This window comes from Lampetra fluviatilis, chromosome 49 (genome assembly GCF_964198595.1).
Source record: "Lampetra fluviatilis chromosome 49, kcLamFluv1.1, whole genome shotgun sequence".
In the NCBI taxonomy this organism is placed as follows: domain Eukaryota; kingdom Metazoa; phylum Chordata; class Hyperoartia; order Petromyzontiformes; family Petromyzontidae; genus Lampetra; species Lampetra fluviatilis.
Genome location: NC_136323.1, coordinates 4,577,718 through 4,600,842, shown reverse-complemented (window position 1 = coordinate 4,600,842; position 23,125 = coordinate 4,577,718). Strand labels below are relative to the sequence as shown.

The window sequence follows — 23,125 nt, the reverse complement described above, 5'->3', positions numbered from 1 at the left end:
TTGTAAAATCTATTACTCAGTGAAGATTGAACTGAAGCTTCACTTAAAAAAGTTTTAATCGCAAATCAAATCGCATTCGCAATCTGTCAGAAAAATCGCAATTACATATTTTCCCCAAATCAATCTTAATTTTGGAGCTTTCGTGACTGCAGGAATTATTCTTTGGTTCTTTCGGTTAAGTCACGTCTAAAGATAAAATAATAAATTAAATAATAGCATATTACGACGTTTCGATTGCAACACAAGCAATCATCATTAGGCATAAAAGAAATAGCAACAAAAATCGAACTAGAAAACTTTAAACAGACATACAAGCAGACAGACATCAACAAGGACACAGAGTTTTCTAGTTAGATTTTTGTTGCTATTTCTTTTATGCCTGATGACGATTGCTTGTGTTGCAATCGAAACGTCGTAATATGCTATTATTTAATTTATTATTTTATCTTTAGACGTGACTTAACCGAAAGAACCAAAGAATAATTTCCCCAAATCGTTCAGCCCTAGCATAGGCGTGCGCGAAAGCGGTTGCAGTACTGCGCCTTTAACCATTGCGTCCGTCAGCGTTGCGGTAAGAGCAAACCAACGTCAACGTTGAACGTAGCTGCAACGTTATAACCATTACTTAGTGGTTAAAAAAAATACAATCATAGCTGGTGAATTTTAGATTTGGCAGTGTTACGTACCCATTATCGTGTTAGTAAGCAAAACAAAAAACAATGGTTGGATTAAATGTTAATCTTCGTCTTCTTTAGTGTTAAAAAACACGTGTCTTTAAACGTTCAAATGCCACACTGCAATTCCACGCTTAACCACCCAGAGTTAATGATTAAACCAGAAAAAACGGACATTCATTCATTAATGAATTTACAAAGTAAAACAAAATACAAAGAAAAAAAACGCCTTGCGCAACAGGATAATGATAGTAGCGAGAGAGAAAACTCGTGACCGAGACAGGAATGCGTGGCTTTAAATAAGAAATATATTTAAATATTTAGCTTCTATAAGTAACTCCCACCACCGTCACGTGACCCGGAAAGAGAAAACCCAGTCTCAGCTGTTCCCAGATATGTTTAGGGGTCTTTAACGTTAGCCGGCGTGTACATGCGCGTGTTTGGTTTATTACGAAGATTACATTATCACAAGTTGGATGTAACAAAACCTTACGGATATATATGTTTAGTTTATTAATAGGGGATGCTTGTGTTGCTCTTACGGATATTTGCGCCGCTGGCAAACTCGAAGGGGTTAATCGGACAGCCGCTGACGTTGTTACCGCCACCCTCGTTGTTGCTGTAGATGACTTGGTAATGTTGTACGGTGAATTGATTAGACGATTTAATCAACATTGCTTAGTGGACAACGAACTATACAGAGTTATCGATTATCGCGTGCGAGCGGACTGTAAGGCCAGGGATTGTATACTATAGACTGCTCGACATCGGCCCTATCAATTGTATGGGATTTACGTCCCCTTCCCCCATAGATTAAAACATATATAGGATTCTATTCAAGCTTATTGACAGTCACTTCGCTGGAGCTAAGATTTACAAGGCTGCTGTCAAGATGATGCAGGTAAGAACGCATCGATACCGCCTGCGCCGAAGTTTCGTGTTTAGGTCGACTCAGCCTCAAATGAGTAGCTGGTACGGTGTGTAGTAGACATCCTTCACTGGTGCTACTCGCTAACAGCACTTGCCCCGACAGTCTGTTAGGGGCTATACCGGGGGGGGGGGAAACTTTATCTTGTGTGTGTGTTAAATTTCGATTTAAAGCTTTCGTGACTGCAGGGATTAATCTTCTTGGTTCTTTCGGTAAAGTCACGTAGAATGGAAATAATAAAATAATAAAAATAAACCAATAAAATAATTCTCACGACCTTTCGGCCACCCACCCACCCACCCACATCCCCTGCGTGTGACGTCTCCGTCACTTGAGTGGCAGCTTCTGTCATGTGATGTACGTTGAACTTCGTTCGCACCCTACGTAACCGACCGTGCCAATCGGAGGTGCAGGATTTGGGGGTGGTAACAACAAACTAAACGCAACAACAACAAAAATCAGTTCTCTACAAGGAAATGAGTTTTCAATCTGGGTGATTTAAAAGCGCACAGCTGCGCAGTGGGATTTCCTAATATCGGAAGGAGAGAGCGTTCCAGACGGCCCGATGACCGGAGTTCGTGTGACGTTGGTTGATTGCCCCTTGACAAGATGTCTGCGGATGTTTGTTAATTGTGGTCGATGCTTCTTGCTTAGTAGGATGGGCGACACACACACGCACCGTGCACACACCAGAGGTCGCAAACGGGTTTTGATTCCTTACCCGTACCCGGCCGCACCAGGGTCGCAAACGGCTACCCGTACCCGGCCGGGTACGGGTAGCCGGGTATCGGGTAGGGTATCGGGTACCCGGTTGCGACCTCTGGCACACACGCAGGGCCATCAAAGGACTTGCAAGGCACTACGGATGGTGAATTATGGTCAAATAACCCCCACCACCTAGACCGCATGGGGTGGGATTGGCATACCTGTCAACCCCTGATCAGTGCCCACCTTTTTACAGACCAATTCAGATCTTATTGGTGACCCAGTGCCCCTTTACATCTCAACGTTCATCCTACAAAGTTCCATCACAAGGGAGAAACGCACAAATAGACCTTCACCACTCGTACACTCACCACTACACTGACCACGACTACACTCACCACTACATACCTGTCAACCCCTGATCAGTGCCCACCTTATTACAGACTAATTCAGATATAATTGGTGACCCAGTTTCCCTTATACATCTCAGCGTTCACTCCATCACAAGGGAGAACACACACATAGACCTTCACCACTAGTACACTCACCACTACATACCTCGATTTAAAGCTTTCGTGACTGCAGGGATTCATCTTCTTGGTTTTTTCGGTAAAGTCACGTAGAAGGGAAGTAATAAAATAATAAAAACAAAACATAATAAAATAATTCTCACGACGTTTCGGCCACAGCGCAAGCAGCCGTCCTCAGGTGAGGTGAGGTGAGGACGGCTGCTTGCGTTGTGGCCGAAACGTCGTGAGAATTATTTTATTATGTTTTGTTTTAATTATTTTATTACTTCCCTTCTACGTGACTTTACCGAAAGAACCAAGAAGACACTACATACCTGTCAACCCCTGATCAGTGCCCACCTTATTACAGACCAATTCAGATCTAATTGGTGACCCAGTGCCCCTTTACATCTCAGCGTTCATCCGACAAAATCCCATCACAAGGGATGACCCTGAAAACTCAATTTCCCTGCACAAGAATACAGGGTAAACCGTGTGGGTTGACACGGTAATGGAGTGGGCGGTGGTGGCCATTATAAAAAGGGGATGTACGTGCACACGTGAGATTCATAATGGGCAATTGTGGTCGAGGCGTGCTAATTGTGATTTGAAGGGATTTGCTCTGTCGGGTTTTCTTTGCGGTGTACGCTGCGCGGTCTGACGCCGTTTCGGCTCCCAGCGCGTGCCGCGGTTTTGGAGCGAACCAACTCGAGGGGTCTCGGCTCCGAACCGAATGCGGCTGCTGTAGAACAGAGGTCGCAACCGGGTACCCGATACCCGTACCCTACCCGATACCCAGTTAACCGTACCCGGCCGGGTACGGGTACCCGTTTGCGACCCTGGTGCGGCCGGGTACGGGTACGGGTAGACCGTGAGTCACTGGTGAGTCACCATTTGTCACTCATTTCCCAACGTCTTGTCTCTTCTCACAATTCAAGTTCCTAGAATGAACCCACCCGCGCCTGCAACATGGCTTCATCCCAGAGGTCGCAATCAGGTACCCGTTTGCGACCCTGGTGCGGCCGGGTACGGGTAAGGAATCAAAACCCGTTTGCGACCTCTGCTGTAGAAGCACTCCGCGTTCCGTGCGAAACGTCGGACATTGAGGGCCAATGACGCATGCTCGCTTGGAAGCTCCTCGTGTGCCGTCCTGGCCATCACAAGGTGCCATCACAAGGTGCTCGCTATAACCGCACTTTCCCCCAGAGCCCGCTGAAGGCTACGCTGGAGATCTTGGTGTTGTGTGTCATGTCAGTGTGTCTCTGTTGACGTCTGCCGGTGTCCATGTTTGTGTTGTCTGCCTTTCTACGGGTTTGCTTTCGATGTTCGCCGAAGTTGAAAACTCATTCCTTTTTAATTGATTTGTGTTCAGTTTAGTTTGTCCGCCCGCCCGCAACCTCCGATTAGCGCGTTTGGTTGCGTACGGTGTGAAAGAAGTTCAACATACATAAATAGACTACTGTACACTACACTATACACTACACCAGGGTACGAAATTGAGAACTCATTTCTTTAGAACTGCTTTTTGCATTCAGTTTGGTTGTCCTTCCCCTCCCACCCCTCCGATTAGCGCGGATCTCTACGTATGGTGTGAAAGAAGATCAATGTGCGTGCGTACGTACGTAACACGATATTGATGTTAAAGGTTCTTGAAGCCACTGTGCACCTCGTCTCTCCACAGATGTTCTTCCAGTTCTCGGACAAAGTCACGCTCCTCTTCGAATTCTGGCAAACGCATGGCCCTGGTGGTGAGTTCTCTACAAAAATAAAATCCTCTCATTTAATTATTAGCCTGTTTTATTGCACAATAATCAGCTGCAATAGACATGCGTTACTGATCGTTCATGGGAGAACTGAAAGGCGGGACACGTGGCACAAGCTCGTTTTGTTTCCTTGTTTCTAACATCCGTGGTTACGTGCCGACATCTCGACTACCGGCTGTAATTGTCCCGACGATTTTTTATCTTTTTTTACTTCTATCCGCAGCTTCATTTCTGAAGTGTGTTTTTGTTCTTGCTTTTGTAAATAAATTTTTTTGGTCACCCAGGTCACTCCTTTGCTTATGCTACTTCACCTGGCCACCTTGAGTTTCTCACCTGGCCCGCTGGTGGGGTGGGTGGGGGGATGCTACGCACGTGGCCTGTAATCCATCACGGTGTCTCTCCCCTTGGTCGCGTGGACACATTTTATTTTCTTGGTTCTTTCTTTATTTGCTTGGTTCTTTCTTTCGGTAAAGTCACGTAGAAGGGAAAGAATAAAATATTTAAAATAAAACATAAAACATAATTATTTTATTATGTTTTATTCTTATTCTTTTATTATTTCCCTTCTACGTGACTTTACCGAAAGAACCAAGAAGATGAATCCCTGCAGTCACGAAAGCTTTAAATCGAAACATTTTATTTTTTTTACACTCCGGGTCCTCCGAGGATTTTTGCCCTCCCCATTTAGAGAGACGCATTTCAATCATTCGGCTCCTATACATTTTGCACCGTGATAAGCCACTTTGTTGAGTGGTGATTTGTGCCCAGGTCGCTTCTCAAAGATACATTTATACCTCGGTGGACTTTGACTGGTCGGACGGAGGATGGTTTTCTTTGTATGTTTTTGGGCGATTTGCCAGCCTTTCCTGTACTTAATGGTAGGTTTTTACCCTTTTAACTGGTACAAAACTGACACCTTTATTCAAGGCATCATGTTTGCAATGACCACAACACAAGTAGTCAATAAAGCAAACAAAAAGAAGCAACTCTGATAAGGATAATAATATGCACTGTCCTTGAAGTTGATTGGCCCACACCCGAGACGGCTTTCTTTAGAGCCTAGTCCCCATTGGTGTAGGGCCAGATGACACCAGAAGGCGTACAACTCAAAAACAGTGCAATATCAGAGTATTGAGAGTTCGGGGTAAACATTTACACTATGAGATCTCTTTTACCAGTGGCAAAATATAATGGTAGGTTTTTACCTACCATTATATTTTAGTGTAAATGTTTACCCCGAACTCTCAATACTCTGATATTGCACTGTTTTTGAGTTGTACGCCTTCTGGTGTCATCTGGCCCTACACCAATGGGGACTAGGCTCTAAAGAAAGGCGTCTCGGGTGTGGGCCAATCAACTTCAAGGACAGTGCATATTATTATCCTTATCAGAGTTGCTTCTTTTTGTTTGCTTTATTGACTACTTGTGTTGTGGTCATTGCAAACATGATGCCTTGAATAAAGGTGTCAGTTTTGTACCAGTTAAAAGGGTAAAAACCTACCATTATATTTTGCCACTGGTAAAAGAGATCTCATAGTGTTTCCTGTACTTGGCACTGCTACCGTGTTTTTGTATTGTTGTCGTAACGTTCTTACCCGCCTCGAACTGGGCATCTGTGAATTCTAGATTTGAAGCTTTCGTGACTGCAAGGATTCATACTCTTTGTTTTTTTTATTCGGTAAAGTCACGTAGGTAAAAAATCTAATGAAAATAAATGAAAACAACTAAATTAAATCACGACGTTTCGGGCGCAACACAAGCGTCCTTCTTCAGGTGGGAACAACGTCTAAGAGATGATTGTGACGAGGAATGATATAGTCATGGGGGATGGAGGGAAGGGGGGGGCCATGGTGAGTGTGTGCTTTCACTACGTTGTCCCCATCTGAAGAAGGATGCTTGTGTTGCGCCCGAAACGTCGTGATTTAATTTAGTTGTTTTCATTTATTTTATTTATTTTTTACCTACATGACATCTGTAACCAAGAGCCCTTTATAGCTCATCGGATTCCACCAGAATCAACAGATCATCCGATTCTCCCTCCAGGCCTGGTCGGATCCTTGCTCATTCTCATCGTGGCCGCCATCGGCTACGAGGCCCTCAAGGTTGCTCGGTGGCGCATCGATGTGGGAGAGGCCGCTCCCGGCGGCGGCCGCGGCGGCCCCAGCGGCTCGGGACCGCAGCCCGAGAGCGACGGTCAGAGCGCCCAGGTACCGCAGGGCGCCTGCGACTCCATGCAGGCCTGCTGCCCGGGAGCCACGGCCAACGGCAACGACGTGGAGGCCCTGCGCTTTCTCAAGCCGATCGGCGGCGCGCAGAGGAGGCGAGTGTTGCCCCCCGCCCCCTGCTGTTTAGGTTCGTCGCGATGTAACCCTTTTCCCGTTCTGATGACGTACGTCTTTGTACACGCCCTCGTACCAGAGGTCGCAAACGGGTTTTGATTCCTTACCCGTACCCGTACCCGGCCGCACCAGGGTCGCAAATGGGTACCCGTACCCGTACCCGGCCGGGTACGGGTAGCCGTTCCCTACCCGTACCCTACCCGAAATGAGTGACAAACGGTTACTCACCAGTGACTCACGGCCTACCCGTACCCGTACCTGGCCGCACCAGGGTCGCAAACGGCTACCCGTACCCGTAGCCGGCCAGGTACGGGTAGCCGGGTATCGGGTAGGGTACGGGTATCGGGTACCCGGTTGCGACCTCTGCCTCGTACGTACGTGCACACCCGCGTACGCCTACGTCATCAGTTTTTATTCCGATTCCGATGACGTACGATCGTATGGATGTATGTACGTTGAACTAACTTCGCATCGGACGTAGCCAACACTGCTGGATCAGAGGTGCAGGGGAAGGGCCACAAACTAAACAATTCGATGAGCACGGTGGGCTGTGGACGGTGCAAAATAAGTTGAACGTGAGTACCAAAAATCGAATAACTTCTATCGGTACCGAGGCTCCCACAAGGCCGTGCGGGAGGCCGTGTGGCAGTTTTTTGGTGCCGTACTATCGTAGAGTGGCGGTCGCGTCGCTACAGTTCTCTGCGGCGAGTAGCAACGTCTTTAAAAACAACGGTGCTGCACCTCTCTACGTAAGAGATTTGGAGGTGAACGGGACACCCCGCACCCTGTAAACTGCAGCCGTCTCGGAACGGGAAAGGGTCAAGAGTAGACGGACTCGTGTCACCAAAGTCCATCTGACCAGTGGGGGATGAGCAGGCCAAATGGCCCGCGGAAAAAAATAAAACAGACACTCTTTAGAGTTCCTTCCAGTGGAGGAGGCCCTTCCACCAGCAGTGTCGGTGAGCGAGCAGTTGCGGGGCTGCACACTTGTACCTAATGTAACAAAGATATGCTTCCCCCCCCCTCTCCGCCCCCCCGCCATGCCCCTCTTCACGCTGGGGGCAGGCCGATAAAGCGGCAACTGCTCCTGACGCTGCTGCACGTCGTGCAGGTGACGCTGGGCTACCTGCTCATGCTCGCCGCCATGACCTACAACGCGTGGGTCTTCCTCGCCGTCGTGTTGGGCGCGGGTCTCGGGTACCTGCTCGCCTACCCGTTCCTGCCGGCGTTGCTGCTGCTGCCGCTGCCGCCGTCATCGTCGTCGTCGCCGTCGCCGTCGTCGTCGCCGTCCTTCCCCGGCGCGACCGTGGAGGCCGAAGCGGCGTCGTCCCCCAATCGGCGTGACCCGCGATCGCAGCCGGCGTCGGAGTTCGCGCCGACGATGGATGGCGACGCTGCTGGAGGAGCCCCAGCTGCCGAGTAGTCGGCAATCGGAAGCGTGAACACGGGCGAGGCTCCGCGCACGATTCGAAATTGCTGTCATCGTCGGCCGTCATCGTCGGCGCTTCCTGTTGTTTACGGGGTGCGGCAAACGTCAGTTGGGGGAGGGGGCGGTGGAGGGGGGCGTTCAAGATTGAGAAGATGGCACGGCCGAAAACGTTGATGCCACCACCGCCACCACCGCCACCACCGCCACCACCGCCACCACCGCCACCACCACCTCGCCAAAGCTTTTTACCGTTTTCAAGATTCTGCAGCCGGTGCATGACCTACGAAGTTTCCGCCCTTACCACAGCCCTCCACTCGCTGGTCCTCGCGATATCTGGACCACGCCGTGCGCACGCTGTTGACTTTGCGCGTACAGCGGAGAGATGGCTTCAGGTCGGCCCTTAGGAGGAGAGGCGCGGCGTGCCATTGGATTGCCAACAAGGGCACGAGACCTCACGACTCCTTTGACTTGTTTCCTGTGCGGGCAATTGAGGTCGACGCCAGGTGGGATTGATACGTGGCAGGATCGCGAGAGACGGCGACGGCTTTGGGGTGGGCCTGCATCCAGCAGTGAATTGATCGCACCTGACGATGACAACGATTATTGTTTGAAGTCAATCGTTTATGCCAGCCATCTCGGAGATGCCAAAAAAATACTAAAATTGTAAAATACGAGGCGGGGTTAATGTGAACGTCAACATCAACCGTGATCAATACACTGCTGGATAAAGGCCTCCCCCCCCCCCCCAATCCCTCAGGCCATCGTGCAATGTACGCACATCTGTTCTTACATACCGTACAGACGTACACTTCCTGCAATTTTGCTGCATCCCTGCACAACAAAACTGTCCGACTTTAAGGGTTGACTTATCGCGACATTTCTTTCTGCGCAGTACACATCAAGTTGTATCCTCGCGCCCAAGTGCCTTGCAACTCGACGAGATTGTCGAACCCGACGGAAATAGATTATCCGACACTCAAAATCATCGTCCCACGGCACTGCAGGAGATATCCCTGTTTTGTAATTGTTGTCAGTGTGAATCATTCTAGTGGAGTCTTACACCCCTTTCCATCGGTGCCTCTCTCTCGACTCGACCGTGCAGAGGCACCTGCAGATTTTATTTTCACGGCGATTGTTGCAACGTGGAAAAATACCTAATTGAATTGTTTGACTGATTTCTCTTTTTTTTTAAGTCTCTGTCCGGTGTACAAGTGTCGAGCTTGAAGGCGTGTATAGAGTAGAACCCCCCCCTCCTGTTCACGACGGTGATCGGTTCCACGAAACCGATCGTGAAGCGATTTGGTTGTTAGGCGAGTCGAGGAATTGGACGTTAAAAGGCTAAATGCGTTTCAAAAAGCATCCAGTTACCCCTTTTTCACCAAAAAAACTTATTTTGTCATATTTATACAATGGATATGAAGATACTAGAAACATTATGAACATCATCTAGAAACATTATGAACATCATAAAGGTTTTTTGGGTTTGATCGCGTAAGTATAAATGTGTCGTATCCCTCCACCACCCGACACAGCCAATTGGTAAGGGAGTTGTCGCTTAACTATTTGGCGTTTTCTTTACATTACAAATCCCTTACTAGTTGGCTGTGTCGGGTGGTGGAGGGTTACGACACATTTATACTCACGCGATCTAACCCAATACCTTTATTATGAATAATATTGGGCGCGAAAGCCTACGTGTTAAACTCACATTATAAACACATACTATTCAATGCATTAATTAATATTTACTGTACCTACAATAGCCCCGTTGTTAACAGGGGAATGGGCCAGTAAGCGAACACATTGCGCTCTTCTTCTTGGTTCTTTCGGTAAAGTCAAGTAGAAGGGAAATAATAAAATAATAAAAATAAAACAATAAAATAATTCTCACGACGTTTCGGCCACAACGCAAGCAGCCGTCCTCAGGTAAAGACCAGGTCTGTCGGGGAGACAGCGTCTGAAGTTTCACCTGAGGACGGCTGCTTGCGTTGTGGCCGAAACGTCGTGAGAATTATTTTATTATGTTTTATTTTATTATTTCCATTCTACGTGACTTTACCGAAAGAACCACTCACGAAAGCTTTAAATCGAAACGTTGGGCTCTGTGGAGGCCTGTAGTTAAGCGATTCATTATTCGTTAGCAGGGCTGGTCGTTAAGAGGGGTTCTACTTTATTTTAACACGCAAAGCAAGCGTCCCCCTTTTCATTGCCAAACTGCTTATTCATATTCTTAGGTTTTTTCGGTAAAGTCACGTAGGTAAAAAATTAAAATTAATAAAAGTAAAATAAAATAAAAATCACGACGTTTCGGAGGCAACACAAGCTTCCGTCTTCAGGTGGAACCGTCACAGCCCGACAGCTGTTAATTTTAATTTTTTACCTACGCGACTTTACCGAAAAAACCTAAGAATATGAATCCTTGCAGTCACGAAAGCTTCAAATCTGCCAAAATGCTGTTGCGTTTTCGGCTGCAGGGGTTGGTAAGGTGCTGATTAACTCTTCTTTCTATTTGTCTTGCAGTGGATGTTTTGATTTACGAATACCTCCCGGTGTGGCTGCATCAGCCTTTTCTGAACACAGCCGTTAAATAAAGCTGAGAAAGGTGCCGACTGTGCTGGAGTTTTAGGGGGGTGGTATTCATCACCTGGGCTGGTAGCTGGCCCCGTTGTTTGCGTGGAATTGTTACGGTCAACTTAAATTGCACGTTTTCGTATCCAACACTGCGACCTAAACCGGTGGGTCGGGCAACCAAAACAAACAACAAGCAGAGCCATTTTTTTCGAATTCAGTAAAAAAAACGATTTCAAGAGCCGCAATACCACGTGGGTGAATATGAGACGGTGGGTCCTTAATACATCACTGTCACGAAGCTGTCCTTAAAAGAGCCGCATTCGGATCCAGAGTCACAGGTTGGTGACTCCTGTCCCACGGTGAACTGGACTCCCACGGTGAACTAGACTCCCACGGTAAACTAGACTCCCACGGTAAACTGGACTTCTACCGTGAACTGGTGGACTCCCACGGTGAACTGGACTTGCACGGTAAACTGGACTCCCACGGTGAACTGGACTTCCACGTGAACTGGATTTCCACGGTGAACTGGACTTCCACGGTAAACTGGACTTCCACGGTAAACTAGAATTCCACGGTGAACTGGACTTCCATGGTAAACTAGGCTCCCACGGTGAACTGGACTCCCACGGTGAACTGGACTTCCACGGTAAACTGGACTCCCATGGTGAACTGGACTTCCACGTGAACTGGATTTCCACGGTGAACTAGACTTCCATGGTAAACTGGACTCCCACGGTGAACTGGACTCCCACGGTGAACTGGACTCCCACGGTAAACTAGACTTCCATGCTGAGAGGTGAGCAACCAAAATAACAAGAATAGCCATTTAGTTTTTAGATTTCAAGAGCCGCACACCTGAGTCCTTAAAGAGCCACCCCAGGCAGTTCTGGTGCCGCAGATTCCCGACCCCCTGACCTCAAACCAAATAAAGAGATTTGGATCTCTTGTGACAGCTCCCCCGTGTTCAAACTTGGTTCTCGATTGTAACCCAGTTAATGGCATCTGCTTAGTCACCAATGGCTGTGCACACACACGCAACAACAACAACTTGGTACATTTACTTTCACTTTATTTGGATAAATTCCGGCTGGACTGCCATTCAATTAATATGTTTGTAACAGGCAGTACACACCATGGCGGACGCGAATATACGCCCAATGCACAAAATGTAAAACATAAAAACCTCTCCAGCTTCGATTTAAAGCTTTTGTGGCTGCAGGGATTCATCTTCTTGGTTCTTTCGGTAAAGTCACGTAGAAGGGAAATAATAAAATAATAAAAATAATATAATAAAACAATAAAATAATATAAAGTAAAGTAATATAATTCTATAATACAATATCACAATATAAAAATATTAAATGTTTTATTTTTATTATATTATTATTTCCCTTCTACGCGACTTTACCGAAAGAACCAAGAAGATGAACCTCTCCAACGTGTAACTGTGGTCATCCAGAACAGACCGTGACAGCAAAACGACGCAACGGGACCCCCCCCCCCCCCGATCCACAAAATACGAAGTTGCCACCGCAGCGATGCCACGCTCCCCTGCTCTCCACGCGGTTGTCGGGGCTTTACCACCCGAGTGTGTGAAATTGTCGTCTCTGCTCTGCATCATCCACATTAGCAGGCCGCCACGATGAGAAGCGGGGTGTGTGGAAAAGTGCTCCACCCCTTCCTGAGTCTGTGGATAGAGCTGCCTACCGAGTCATTTCGGCAGTAGTTCTGCAATATCCGCTTCGGGTGTGCGCCATTCCCTCTGATGGAGCGTCCCATCGCTGTGCGAGCGTTACGAATGGCCACTCACGACGAAGATGAAATTATAACGGGGGGGTGGGGTGGGGGTAGGGGGGGGGGTGTCAAATGAGAACTTAGTTTAAATGTACGCAGCGGCTAAAACCAGGTTTGGCCTGCTCATTCCCGTTCAAAAAGGGGGGTCCTCTGGCTTTAAAGTGCGGCCTTCAAAACCATGGGGGAAGGGTTCCCGTCCGATTGACTTGAGAATCAGTTACGCGGAATGTGGCCATGAAAGTAACAGACGGGGGGGTGGGGTGGGGTCGAGAAGAACACGGAGGCTTGCAACTTTATTACAACCCGGCGTTTCTTCTGAAGGGCTTTGCAACATATTTTTTAAGGGCGCTTTGGTTTTAGGAGGACCTCACCAGGCTAATAAATGTTTATTATCATTTATTTTAGTCATCCCACGAGCTGCGAGTAAAAACCCGTGACCTTTTACTGTGCCTCGGAGTAAAACGTCTCGCGGGCCACCACTGAGTCGTTCGCGCCGCAGCCCCTCGGCTTTGGTCAAAAGGGAAAAGGAAGCGAGACGGCTCGCATGGACGAGGAGGGCTGGCATGGACGAGGAGGGCTGGCATGGACGAGGAGGGCTGGCATGGACGAGGAGGGCTGGCATGGACGAGGAGGGCTGGCATGGACGAGGAGGGCTGGCATGGACGAGGAGGGCTGGCATGGACGAGGAGGGCTGGCATGGACGAGGAGGGCTCGCATGGACGAGGAGGGCTCGCATGGACGAGGAGGGCTGGCATGGACGAGGAGGGCTGGCATGGACGAGGAGGGCTCGCATGGACGAGGAGGGCTGGCATGGACGAGGAGGGCTGGCATGGACGAGGAGGGCTGGCATGGACGAGGAGGGCTCGCATGGACGAGGAGGGCTCGCATGGACGAGGAGGGCTGGCATGGACGAGGAGGGCTGGCATGGACGAGGAGGGCTGGCATGGACGAGGAGGGCTGGCATGGACGAGGAGGGCTGGCATGGACGAGGAGGGCTGGCATGGACGAGGAGGGCTCGCATGGACGAGGAGGGCTCGCATGGACGAGGAGGGCTGGCATGGACGAGGAGGGCTGGCATGGACGAGGAGGGCTGGCATGGACGAGGAGGGCTCGCATGGACGAGGAGGGCTGGCATGGACGAGGAGGGCTCGCATGGACGAGGAGGGCTGGCATGGACGAGGAGGGCTGGCATGGACGAGGAGGGCTCGCATGGACGAGGAGGGCTGGCATGGACGAGGAGGGCTGGCATGGACGAGGAGGGCTGGCATGGACGAGGAGGGCTGGCATGGACGAGGAGGGCTGGCATGGATGAGGAGGGCTCGCATGGATGAGGAGGGCTCGCATGGACGAGGAGGGCTGGCATGGACGAGGAGGGCTGGCATGGACGAGGAGGGCTCGCATGGACGAGGAGGGCTGGCATGGACGAGGAGGGCTCGCATGGACGAGGAGGGCTGGCATGGACGAGGAGGGCTCGCATGGACGAGGAGGGCTGGCATGGACGAGGAGGGCTGGCATGGACGAGGAGGGCTCGCATGGACGAGGAGGGCTCGCATGGACGAGGAGGGCTGGCATGGACGAGGAGGGCTCGCATGGACGAGGAGGGCTCGCATGGACGAGGGGGGCTGGCATGGACGAGGAGGGCTCGCATGGACGAGGAGGGCTCGCATGGACGAGGAGGGCTGGCATGGACGAGGAGGGCTCGCATGGACGAGGAGGGCTGGCATGGACGAGGAGGGCTGGCATGGACGAGGAGGGCTCGCATGGACGAGGAGGGCTCGCATGGACGAGGAGGGCTCGCATGGACGAGAAGGGCTCGCATGGATGAGGAGGGCTCGCATGGACGAGGAGGGCTGGCATGGACGAGGAGGGCTCGCATGGACGAGGAGGGCTCGCATGGACGAGGGCATTCACCGCACATTGCCGTCCGCTTCTCACGCCATGGGCTATCAAGCCGCCCCGTGTGACGGGCATTCGAAGCGAGGTGTACGACGTTCCGTGCGCACCCCCCCCCACCAAACCCCCCACGTCAGTTCGTCACACGGTTCAAAATTTGGCAAATTTTGCCGGATTATATCATCGTAGCACAAGTAGCTACATAATGCTACACAGGCCCCGCACTTTCAAGGGCCCCGCACTAAATGCTTTCAAGCTATCAATTCCGGTTCGGTGATTTTGCACTTGCTCTATTACTATAGTACTATACCGCCTTCAACTTTTATGAACGACTGGGTGTGTAAGGTTAGCGATTTGTCGTATTACCTGGCTGTATAGCAAATGAAAAAATACAATAACTTTATTATGAAAGTAAAAAATTAACCCGTAAAAAGAAAGTTTTTCACTATAAATCCTTTATATGCGTGGCGGCTAGAGTCCTCTCGTCCTCTGGCTTGAGATGGCTGCCACCTATGGGTCAGATGATTTCCTGCCACCATTAAGCAATTGGTAATTAAATAAATAAATCCTAAAAAGTGTAAAATTTTGGGAAAATTTTTTTTTTACGAAAATAAATTGTCACGCACAACGAGTCTGTGTGCAAAATGTGAGCTCGATTGGATCACGGGAAGTGGGTTAAAAAACGACCGAAAGAGTTGCACGGTCGTAAGCACGCAAGCAAGCAAGTGAACTTAATATAAAGGATTTAAAAAAATCGTCATTTTTGTAATATTTAGGGCCACTTTATAACATATGCTACAGGCCCCGTACTAGCTTAATCCGGCACTGGGGGGGGGGGGGGGGGCTTGACAAAGATGAGAGCCGTTTCGTACTTAGCGCTGCGGCCACGAGAAATCTCTCCAAGAAGCCAACCCGCCGATCTGAGAGTTTGAGACAAATTTGGTTTATTGGAAGCTTCACCAATCCTCTTAAGCGCAGCCGCGGCACGATACACACCACCACCACAAAACAAAAACACAAAACAAAAATCCCAGCCAGTTACCGCGGCGAGGACAGCAACAACAGCATTTATACTTTTGATTGTTATACTTTTGATTTTTATTCTGTACACGAATACGGCAAAGCTGCTTTTGATTGTTCAAAGCAAGGAAGGCTGGTGAATAAAATTGGTATTTGTTTTACTTCACATCGAAAAGAGAGAAATGGAAGCGTGGACAGGGCATCCCATCCCGCGAAGCCACGAATGGTGCCGACGTCTTAAGACGAGTCAAAGGTGCAGCCCTGCAACTGCTCCGAGGAGGGAGCTCCTGGACGGGCCCCCGCTCTGGATGGCGGGGCATACATCCTGGCCTCCTCTTTCACGCAGGGCCAGAAATCTCGGAAGCGGTGGGGAGCACGCACAGTGTACCTCCCCCCCTCCCCCCCACACGCGATCCTGCCGATCGACTGAAATGCGGCTGTACCCATCCGTTGTTTGTTCGGGTTGTGTGTGTGTTTCGGGGGGGGGTATTTAAGAAACGTGTTCCATTGTTTTCCACCACCGCGCCGGGAGATATAGAATCAAACCGGCGAACTCTGGATTGCAAATCCAGCGCGCTGATCCATTAACGCCGCTGTGGGCGTCCGTAATCATTGGACGTGTTAGGTTTTGTGTTTTACTTTACACACATCGATAAGAGAGTAACAAAGCAGGTACCAGTGCAACGCAATACAACAACACAAATATTAAAATCCGATAACAATTGCCGCAAAGCCCCGGCAGGTCGCCGTCGCCGCCGCACCACAATGTCGCTTCATAAAATCCAGGCCCCGGCATGCGAAGCCACTACATATTGAGATAAAGCCACTTGCCAACACCAGTTTGTGACACTCCCAGCGACCGAGCCCCAACCTGGGGTGTGCGTGCCTGAAACCCAGCCTGGCTTTTTGTTTTGTTTTTGTGGTTTCCGCCTGGCACGCCCGCCCGGGGTTTTTCGGAGCGACAGGGTGGCGCATAGCCAGCGAGTGTGCAGGCGGTGCAACTGCACCGGTGGCACCATGGGCCACGGAAGGGGGGGGGGCATCGACGCGTCGGGGGCCTCCGAACATCGGATGGGCGGCGGGGGGGGTGCTAGAGGAATTTAAATTCTTGGGCCCCATGTCATCTACGCGACGACACCGAACCCCCCAATTAGTCCTGCAAAGTGGACCACAAGGCTGGTGCCAGCCAGGGTGGGGCACTGCACCAACAAATGTCCCTTTGGCACCACCCGAGGTCACCGCGATGGTGGCGCCCACAACAATCGGCTGCGACTGAGTGTCAGGCATGGGTGGGGGACCATTAGACTTGCACAGAACCCATGGACTTGCAACTTGCATAGAGTCCCATTAAACTCACCATGTGACCGTGCTCCCATCACACGGACTAAAGGTGTGAAGGGGGCTCAGGGAAATTGGATGGGGGTCCCCCCCCCCCAATATAATTCCTTGCACCAGGGCCCGTTACCAACCATGCTACGGCCACTGACAAGTGGACATCAGTGTATCTCCACCGCAGGCTAAACAAAAAAAACCCACACACACATTCGCGGCTTAACGTAGATATATATTTTTTCCGACATGAAAAGCGATTGAAATGAAATAACGACAACAAGAACAGTAATAAAATAATAATAACATACATCTTTTTTTTTTAGAGAGAGAGTGGGCGGCTGACGATCGGAGCTCGTTCCGGCCACCAAAAAAAACGAAAAATGCCATCGGCGGCCTCGGCGTCATCGTCCGCGGTTGCCGGGAAGACAAAGACGGCGCGCACGTGACCCTCCAACGAAACCTCCGAACCCGACCAACAAATGGGGGGGGGGGGGGGGGGGGGAGGTCACCGCGAGAGGGTTTTGTCGCGTCGGCGTTTTGCCGGCGATTCAAGAACCTCTTGGGCGCCGCACGACGGCTCGCGTTACCCACCACCACCACCCCCTGTCCAGGCCACGAACGGCTGCCTGCCTCCGGACGGAGAGAAGCGACGAGGGCGGGCGACGGCGTGGATGCCAACAGAGGCGTGTTGGGAACGCGGGGCGATCCATTTTTGTAGATACACCCCCCCCTCCCCCTTTTATATATTTTTTTTACAAAATCGGGAGAAATCATGAAGACGACGGAAAAACGCCGATGTTATTTTCGCAGCCTCCGTCTCCCACCGACGCTCAATTCACCGGCTAAATATATTTTGTATGCGTGTGCGTATGTGTGTGTATGTGTAAAAACGTCTCTGCGTGACGATACTGTGCACACTTTGTCCAACACTGCCCGGGTCCGGTGGGTGCGCGACTTGCCCACAGCGTGCATTCGACGGCGCGCGACAGCGGAGATCGTCATTGTCATAGACGACGATGATGTCGTCGTCGTCATCATCATCATTGCTGTCGACCGTGCCGTGGCTTGGTCGTGTACCCACGCGCGATTCCGTGATGCACCGCCGTATGGCACACAACCCAGTTGGGTTAAGTCCGGGGGGGGTGGTGGATTAAACGATAATGCTAATAACTAGTTTTTTAATTTTTACCAGGTTAAGGCCCGTCGTGGTGTGTAGCTCTTTTTCAGAACAGGCCCGGTCAACGCGAATGATATACCCCCCCCCCCAAACAGAGCCGGCTGATCATGACGTGGACATTCATAGCAGCAGACTAATTACTCGAAAGGCACATCGATTCTCAAACGTGGCGGGAATAGAAAGCGGAGAACCCGGAGAAAAAAAATCCACACGACCACTGGGAGAGAGAGAGAGAGGACACGCAAACTCCAAATGCACAGGCGTCCGGTTTGGGATCGAACCCACGACCCCTCTGCGCGGCCAGGCGAGGTGGTCGACATCTCATGTGGGGGCACAATCCAGTTGGCGAGGGGGCAGGGGGTGGAAAGTGGCTTGCGCCAATCCAACGGCACGGACTCTGGTCACCAGCCACGTGCTTGCATGAAAGCAGAGGGGGCCCCCATCATAAAGAATCTGTGGGGGCATCATAAACGGATTGCCCCGAACGGTTATCCATATGCGTTTTATGTTTGTTGTGGAGGGGGGGGGGGGGGGTGGTTAGATCGCGTAAATATAAAATGTGTCGTTAAACCCGCCACCACCCAACACGGCCAACGAACGAGGTTCGTCACGGAAACAAAAACGTGTCAATTTTGGTTACCAGTTTCAGCACTCGCACAGCATCTTACAATTCGAGCACGACGGTCGTATCACCGCCCCCTGTTGGCAGCAGTAACGCGCATGACAATACTGACCGTACTGAGAAGTTCGTGGGGGAATCTAGAAATTGGATCGCCCCGGACGTGGGATACACGCAACACGCCAGTTTGCAAACGCGTAGTGAGGCTTTCGCGACCAACATTATCCACAAGGTGGGCTTTTTTTTAGGTTAGATCGCGTGAATATTAAAGTGTCGTCAAACCCGCCAGCACACGACCGCAGCCAATTTAGTGACAAACCGCTACTATTCAGTGGCTGTGTCGGGTGGTGGCGGGTTTGACGACACATTTCATATTTACGCGATCAAACCCAAACAAATCCTCGTGTGTGTGGACGCAAGACGTCGTTTGTGAATGCGACGCAGCAAACGGGACGACGGGCGGCTTGGCAACGACAAAACAACTTGCCTATAGCGGGTTAAACGAACGCGCGAGCACGCAACTCCGTGTTGACGACGCTCGATTACAGCACCGTGAATACCATTTATTCAATTTATCAATATACTATCGGCGCTCTCTGTAACGTCTCTCCGGAAATGTTGAGGTGCAGCCCTGAAAACTGCCTGCTCTCAACGCCGCCGTTGGAGAGGGGACCACAACCACCACGAGAGGGTGTGTTTGGCCTACTCTTCCACAAAATGGGACTTTTTTTGTTGTTGCCAGTATCAAAGTATGAAAAAATAAGAATAGGTTTGGTTTTTATTTTATTTTACCCTTTCTGGCAATAAAACAGGAGGTGTTTAAGATGCTCAAACGCCAAACAGAAACCTTTTGCGAGGAATCGCGTCTGCATCAACCACACGTACCTGCACCGAACGTGCAAACACTTGCGCACTATCAGAGCAGGTACACGACCCTCCTTGCGAAAGGTTATCATCCATTTGAACAACATCTCAACACCTGTTTTTTATTGCCAACAAGGGGTAAAACCTATTCTGAGCGTCTTTTCTTCCACCCTGGGCAGGTGATCGTCATCTCGGTCGGAGGCGGCGGAGTTACGGACCGCCGCAATAAACCCCCAGCGGCCAGATGCTGAGCCGGCATCTACAGACGCACAGGTGCTCGCTAAGGGCATTGCGTGTGGCAGCAAGAGGGCACAGCCGCTAACCGCCTACGCCAAACCCACATTGACCAGCGTGGCGAAGTGTGGTGAAGCAACCCCCACCCCCCACCTACCCTAACACTAGGTGAAAAGTGCGACGGGGAAACCTACCAACGATAAACTATTTTCATTTTACCAGGTAAGTACGTGTTTCAGAAGCGACCTGGCCACAAATGATAGCCCAACGAAATGGGCTTCTGTGGAATATCATAGCAGCCAGATATTCTAAACGCACGTCGATTCGACTGAACGGGGAGAGGGAACAGGCAAACTCCAAATAAAGAGGCGTCGGGGTCGGGATCGAACCCACGACCTCGTGTATTCCAGGCGAGGTAGTCAACATGTTGCCACCAGGGCACCCCAACCAACCCACGAGACAGGAACGACAGGTCAGAGGTTAGGGGTGGAGTTAGTGTCCGATTGGTTAGTGTGGTTAAGGGTTAGGGGTGGCGTTAGTGTGAGATTGGTCAGTCTGGTTAAGCGTTTAAGGGTTTTGTTGGCGAGTGAGATTAGAGTTAAGCTTTGGGCTACAATCCGATTGGCTAGTTTTGTTTGTGCTAGAAAGGTCGGGCCACGGTCTGGTTGCTCAGTTTTTAGGGACAGTAGCTCTAGCAATCCGATTGGCTAGTCTGTTAGTGTTAGGGGTATGGTCCGATTGGCTAGTCTGTTAGTGTTAGGGGTATGGTCCGATTGGCTAGTCTGTTAGTGTTAGGGGTATGGTCCGATTGGCTAGTCTGTTAGTGTTAGGGGTATGGTCCGATTGGCTAGTCTGTTAGTGTTAGGGGTATGGTCCGATTGGCTAGTCTGTTAGTGTTAGGGGTATGGTCCGATTGGCTAGTCTGTTAGTGTTAGGGGTATGGTCCGATTGGCTAGTCTGTTAGTGTTAGGGGTATGGTCCGATTGGCTAGTCTGTTAGTGTTAGGGGTATGGTCCGATTGGCTAGTCTGTTAGTGTTAGGGGTATGGTCCGATTGGCTAGTCTGTTAGTGTTAGGGGTATGGTCCGATTGGCTAGTCTGTTAGTGTTAGGGGTATGGTCCGATTGGCTAGTCTGTTAGTGTTAGGGGTATGGTCCGATTGGCTAGTCTGTTAGTGTTAGGGGTATGGTCCGATTGGCTAGTCTGTTAGTGTTAGGGGTATGGTCCGATTGGCTAGTCTGTTAGTGTTAGGGGTATGGTCCGATTGGCTAGTCTGTTAGTGTTAGGGGTATGGTCCGATTGGCTAGTCTGTTAGTGTTAGGGGTATGGTCCGATTGGCTAGTCTGTTAGTGTTAGGGGTATGGTCCGATTGGCTAGTCTGTTAGTGTTAGGGGTATGGTCCGATTGGCTAGTCTGTTAGTGTTAGGGGTATGGTCCGATTGGCTAGTCTGTTAGTGTTAGGGGTATGGTCCGATTGGCTAGTCTGTTAGTGTTAGGGGTATGGTCCGATTGGCTAGTCTGTTAGTGTTAGGGGTATGGTCCGATTGGCTAGTCTGTTAGTGTTAGGGGTATGGTCCGATTGGCTAGTCTGTTAGTGTTAGGGGTATGGTCCGATTGGCTAGTCTGTTAGTGTTAGGGGTATGGTCCGATTGGCTAGTCTGTTAGTGTTAGGGGTATGGTCCGATTGGCTAGTCTGTTAGTGTTAGGGGTATGGTCCGATTGGCTAGTCTGTTAGTGTTAGGGGTATGGTCCGATTGGCTAGTCTGTTAGTGTTAGGGGTATGGTCCGATTGGCTAGTCTGTTAGTGTTAGGGGTATGGTCCGATTGGCTAGTCTGTTAGTGTTAGGGGTATGGTCCGATTGGCTAGTCTGTTAGTGTTAGGGGTATGGTCCGATTGGCTAGTCTGTTAGTGTTAGGGGTATGGTCCGATTGGCTAGTCTGTTAGTGTTAGGGGTATGGTCCGATTGGCTAGTCTGTTAGTGTTAGGGGTATGGTCCGATTGGCTAGTCTGTTAGTGTTAGGGGTATGGTCCGATTGGCTAGTCTGTTAGTGTTAGGGGTATGGTCCGATTGGCTAGTCTGTTAGTGTTAGGGGTATGGTCCGATTGGCTAGTCTGTTAGTGTTAGGGGTATGGTCCGATTGGCTAGTCTGTTAGTGTTAGGGGTATGGTCCGATTGGCTAGTCTGTTAGTGTTAGGGGTATGGTCCGATTGGCTAGTCTGTTAGTGTTAGGGGTATGGTCCGATTGGCTAGTCTGTTAGTGTTAGGGGTATGGTCCGATTGGCTAGTCTGTTAGTGTTAGGGGTATGGTCCGATTGGCTAGTCTGTTAGTGTTAGGGGTATGGTCCGATTGGCTAGTCTGTTAGTGTTAGGGGTATGGTCCGATTGGCTAGTCTGTTAGTGTTAGGGGTATGGTCCGATTGGCTAGTCTGTTAGTGTTAGGGGTATGGTCCGATTGGCTAGTCTGTTAGTGTTAGGGGTATGGTCCGATTGGCTAGTCTGTTAGTGTTAGGGGTATGGTCCGATTGGCTAGTTTGTTAGTGTTAGGGCCTGCTGCTCGTACTCAGTTGGCTAGTTGGCTCGTGTTAGAGCAAGTTTCTATCATCCGGTTAGTTTGTTAGTTTCGGGGCAAGTTCATGGCATCCGATTGGCTAGTATGTGACCAATCGGAGGGCTGCACCTCTGATTGGTCACTTCGCCTCCTGACAGCCCCTCGCGATGCATTTTAAAATGCAGGAATGAAAACGAATTTCGTGAGAACTGCTTTTTGCGTTTTCGTTTGTTGTCCTTACTCCCCCCAACCCCGCCACCTCACGATTTAGCACGGTTGCCTACATATGGTGCAAAAGAAGTTCAACATACGTCGGCCACCGCTGCCTCCCCCCACCCACCCCAATTCGTGTGCGCCAATGCCGGATGAGCTGCCCCCCACGACGGGGGTAGGGGGGGGGTGTGAAACGTCGAATCCATATTGTTTGATTCGATGTAAAGATTGTAGAGGGGGGGGGGTGGGGGGTTGGACAAGCAGAAACCCCTCTACGCATTCAGAGTCACGGTGACCGTGACCGCAGTTTAATTTAAAACTTAAAAAAAAGAACTAAAGCTAAAATTCAGCGGATTACACAAAACCCTGTCATAGTGATAAAAACAAGACAAACCTCCCCCCCCGGACACGCGGCCAAACCACCGCCCCCCTTCCCGGCCGGATTCTGGAGGCGCGACTGAGCGTGAACGGGCGCCGTCGCGAAGGAACAGACGGCGCTCGGTCGGCGC

At 50.3% G+C, this 23,125-nt stretch overlaps 1 protein-coding gene across 2 annotated transcripts; it reads left to right on the top strand.

The window, feature by feature from the left end:
* The first annotated feature begins 1,052 nt into the window (after positions 1–1,052).
* On the top strand, positions 1,053–10,278 carry SLC31A2 (solute carrier family 31 member 2). 2 transcript variants are annotated; one of them, XM_078877993.1, is made up of 4 exons: positions 1,053–1,575; positions 4,498–4,564; positions 6,623–6,899; positions 7,984–10,278. In XM_078877993.1, exons 1-4 carry the CDS (start codon positions 1,567–1,569, stop codon positions 8,339–8,341), a joined length of 711 nt encoding a protein of 236 aa, XP_078734119.1. In that variant the 5' UTR covers positions 1,053–1,566; the 3' UTR covers positions 8,342–10,278. The 2 variants fall into 2 exon arrangements, with proteins under 2 accessions (XP_078734119.1, XP_078734118.1); XM_078877992.1 differs by lacking the exon at positions 1,053–1,575 and having other exon boundaries at positions 4,417–4,564.
* The last annotated feature ends 12,847 nt before the right edge of the window (positions 10,279–23,125 follow it).

Excerpts from the sequence above, each read along its gene's own strand:
- SLC31A2 (XM_078877992.1), top strand. The coding sequence starts at position 4,453 with ATGTTAAAGGTTCTTGAAGCCACTGTGCACCTCGTCTCTCCACAGATG. Across the intron at positions 4,565-6,622 it reads GCAAACGCATGGCCCTGGTG|GCCTGGTCGGATCCTTGCTC; the intron begins GTGAGTTCTCTA and ends TTCTCCCTCCAG. Across the intron at positions 6,900-7,983 it reads ATCGGCGGCGCGCAGAGGAG|GCCGATAAAGCGGCAACTGC; the intron begins GCGAGTGTTGCC and ends CGCTGGGGGCAG.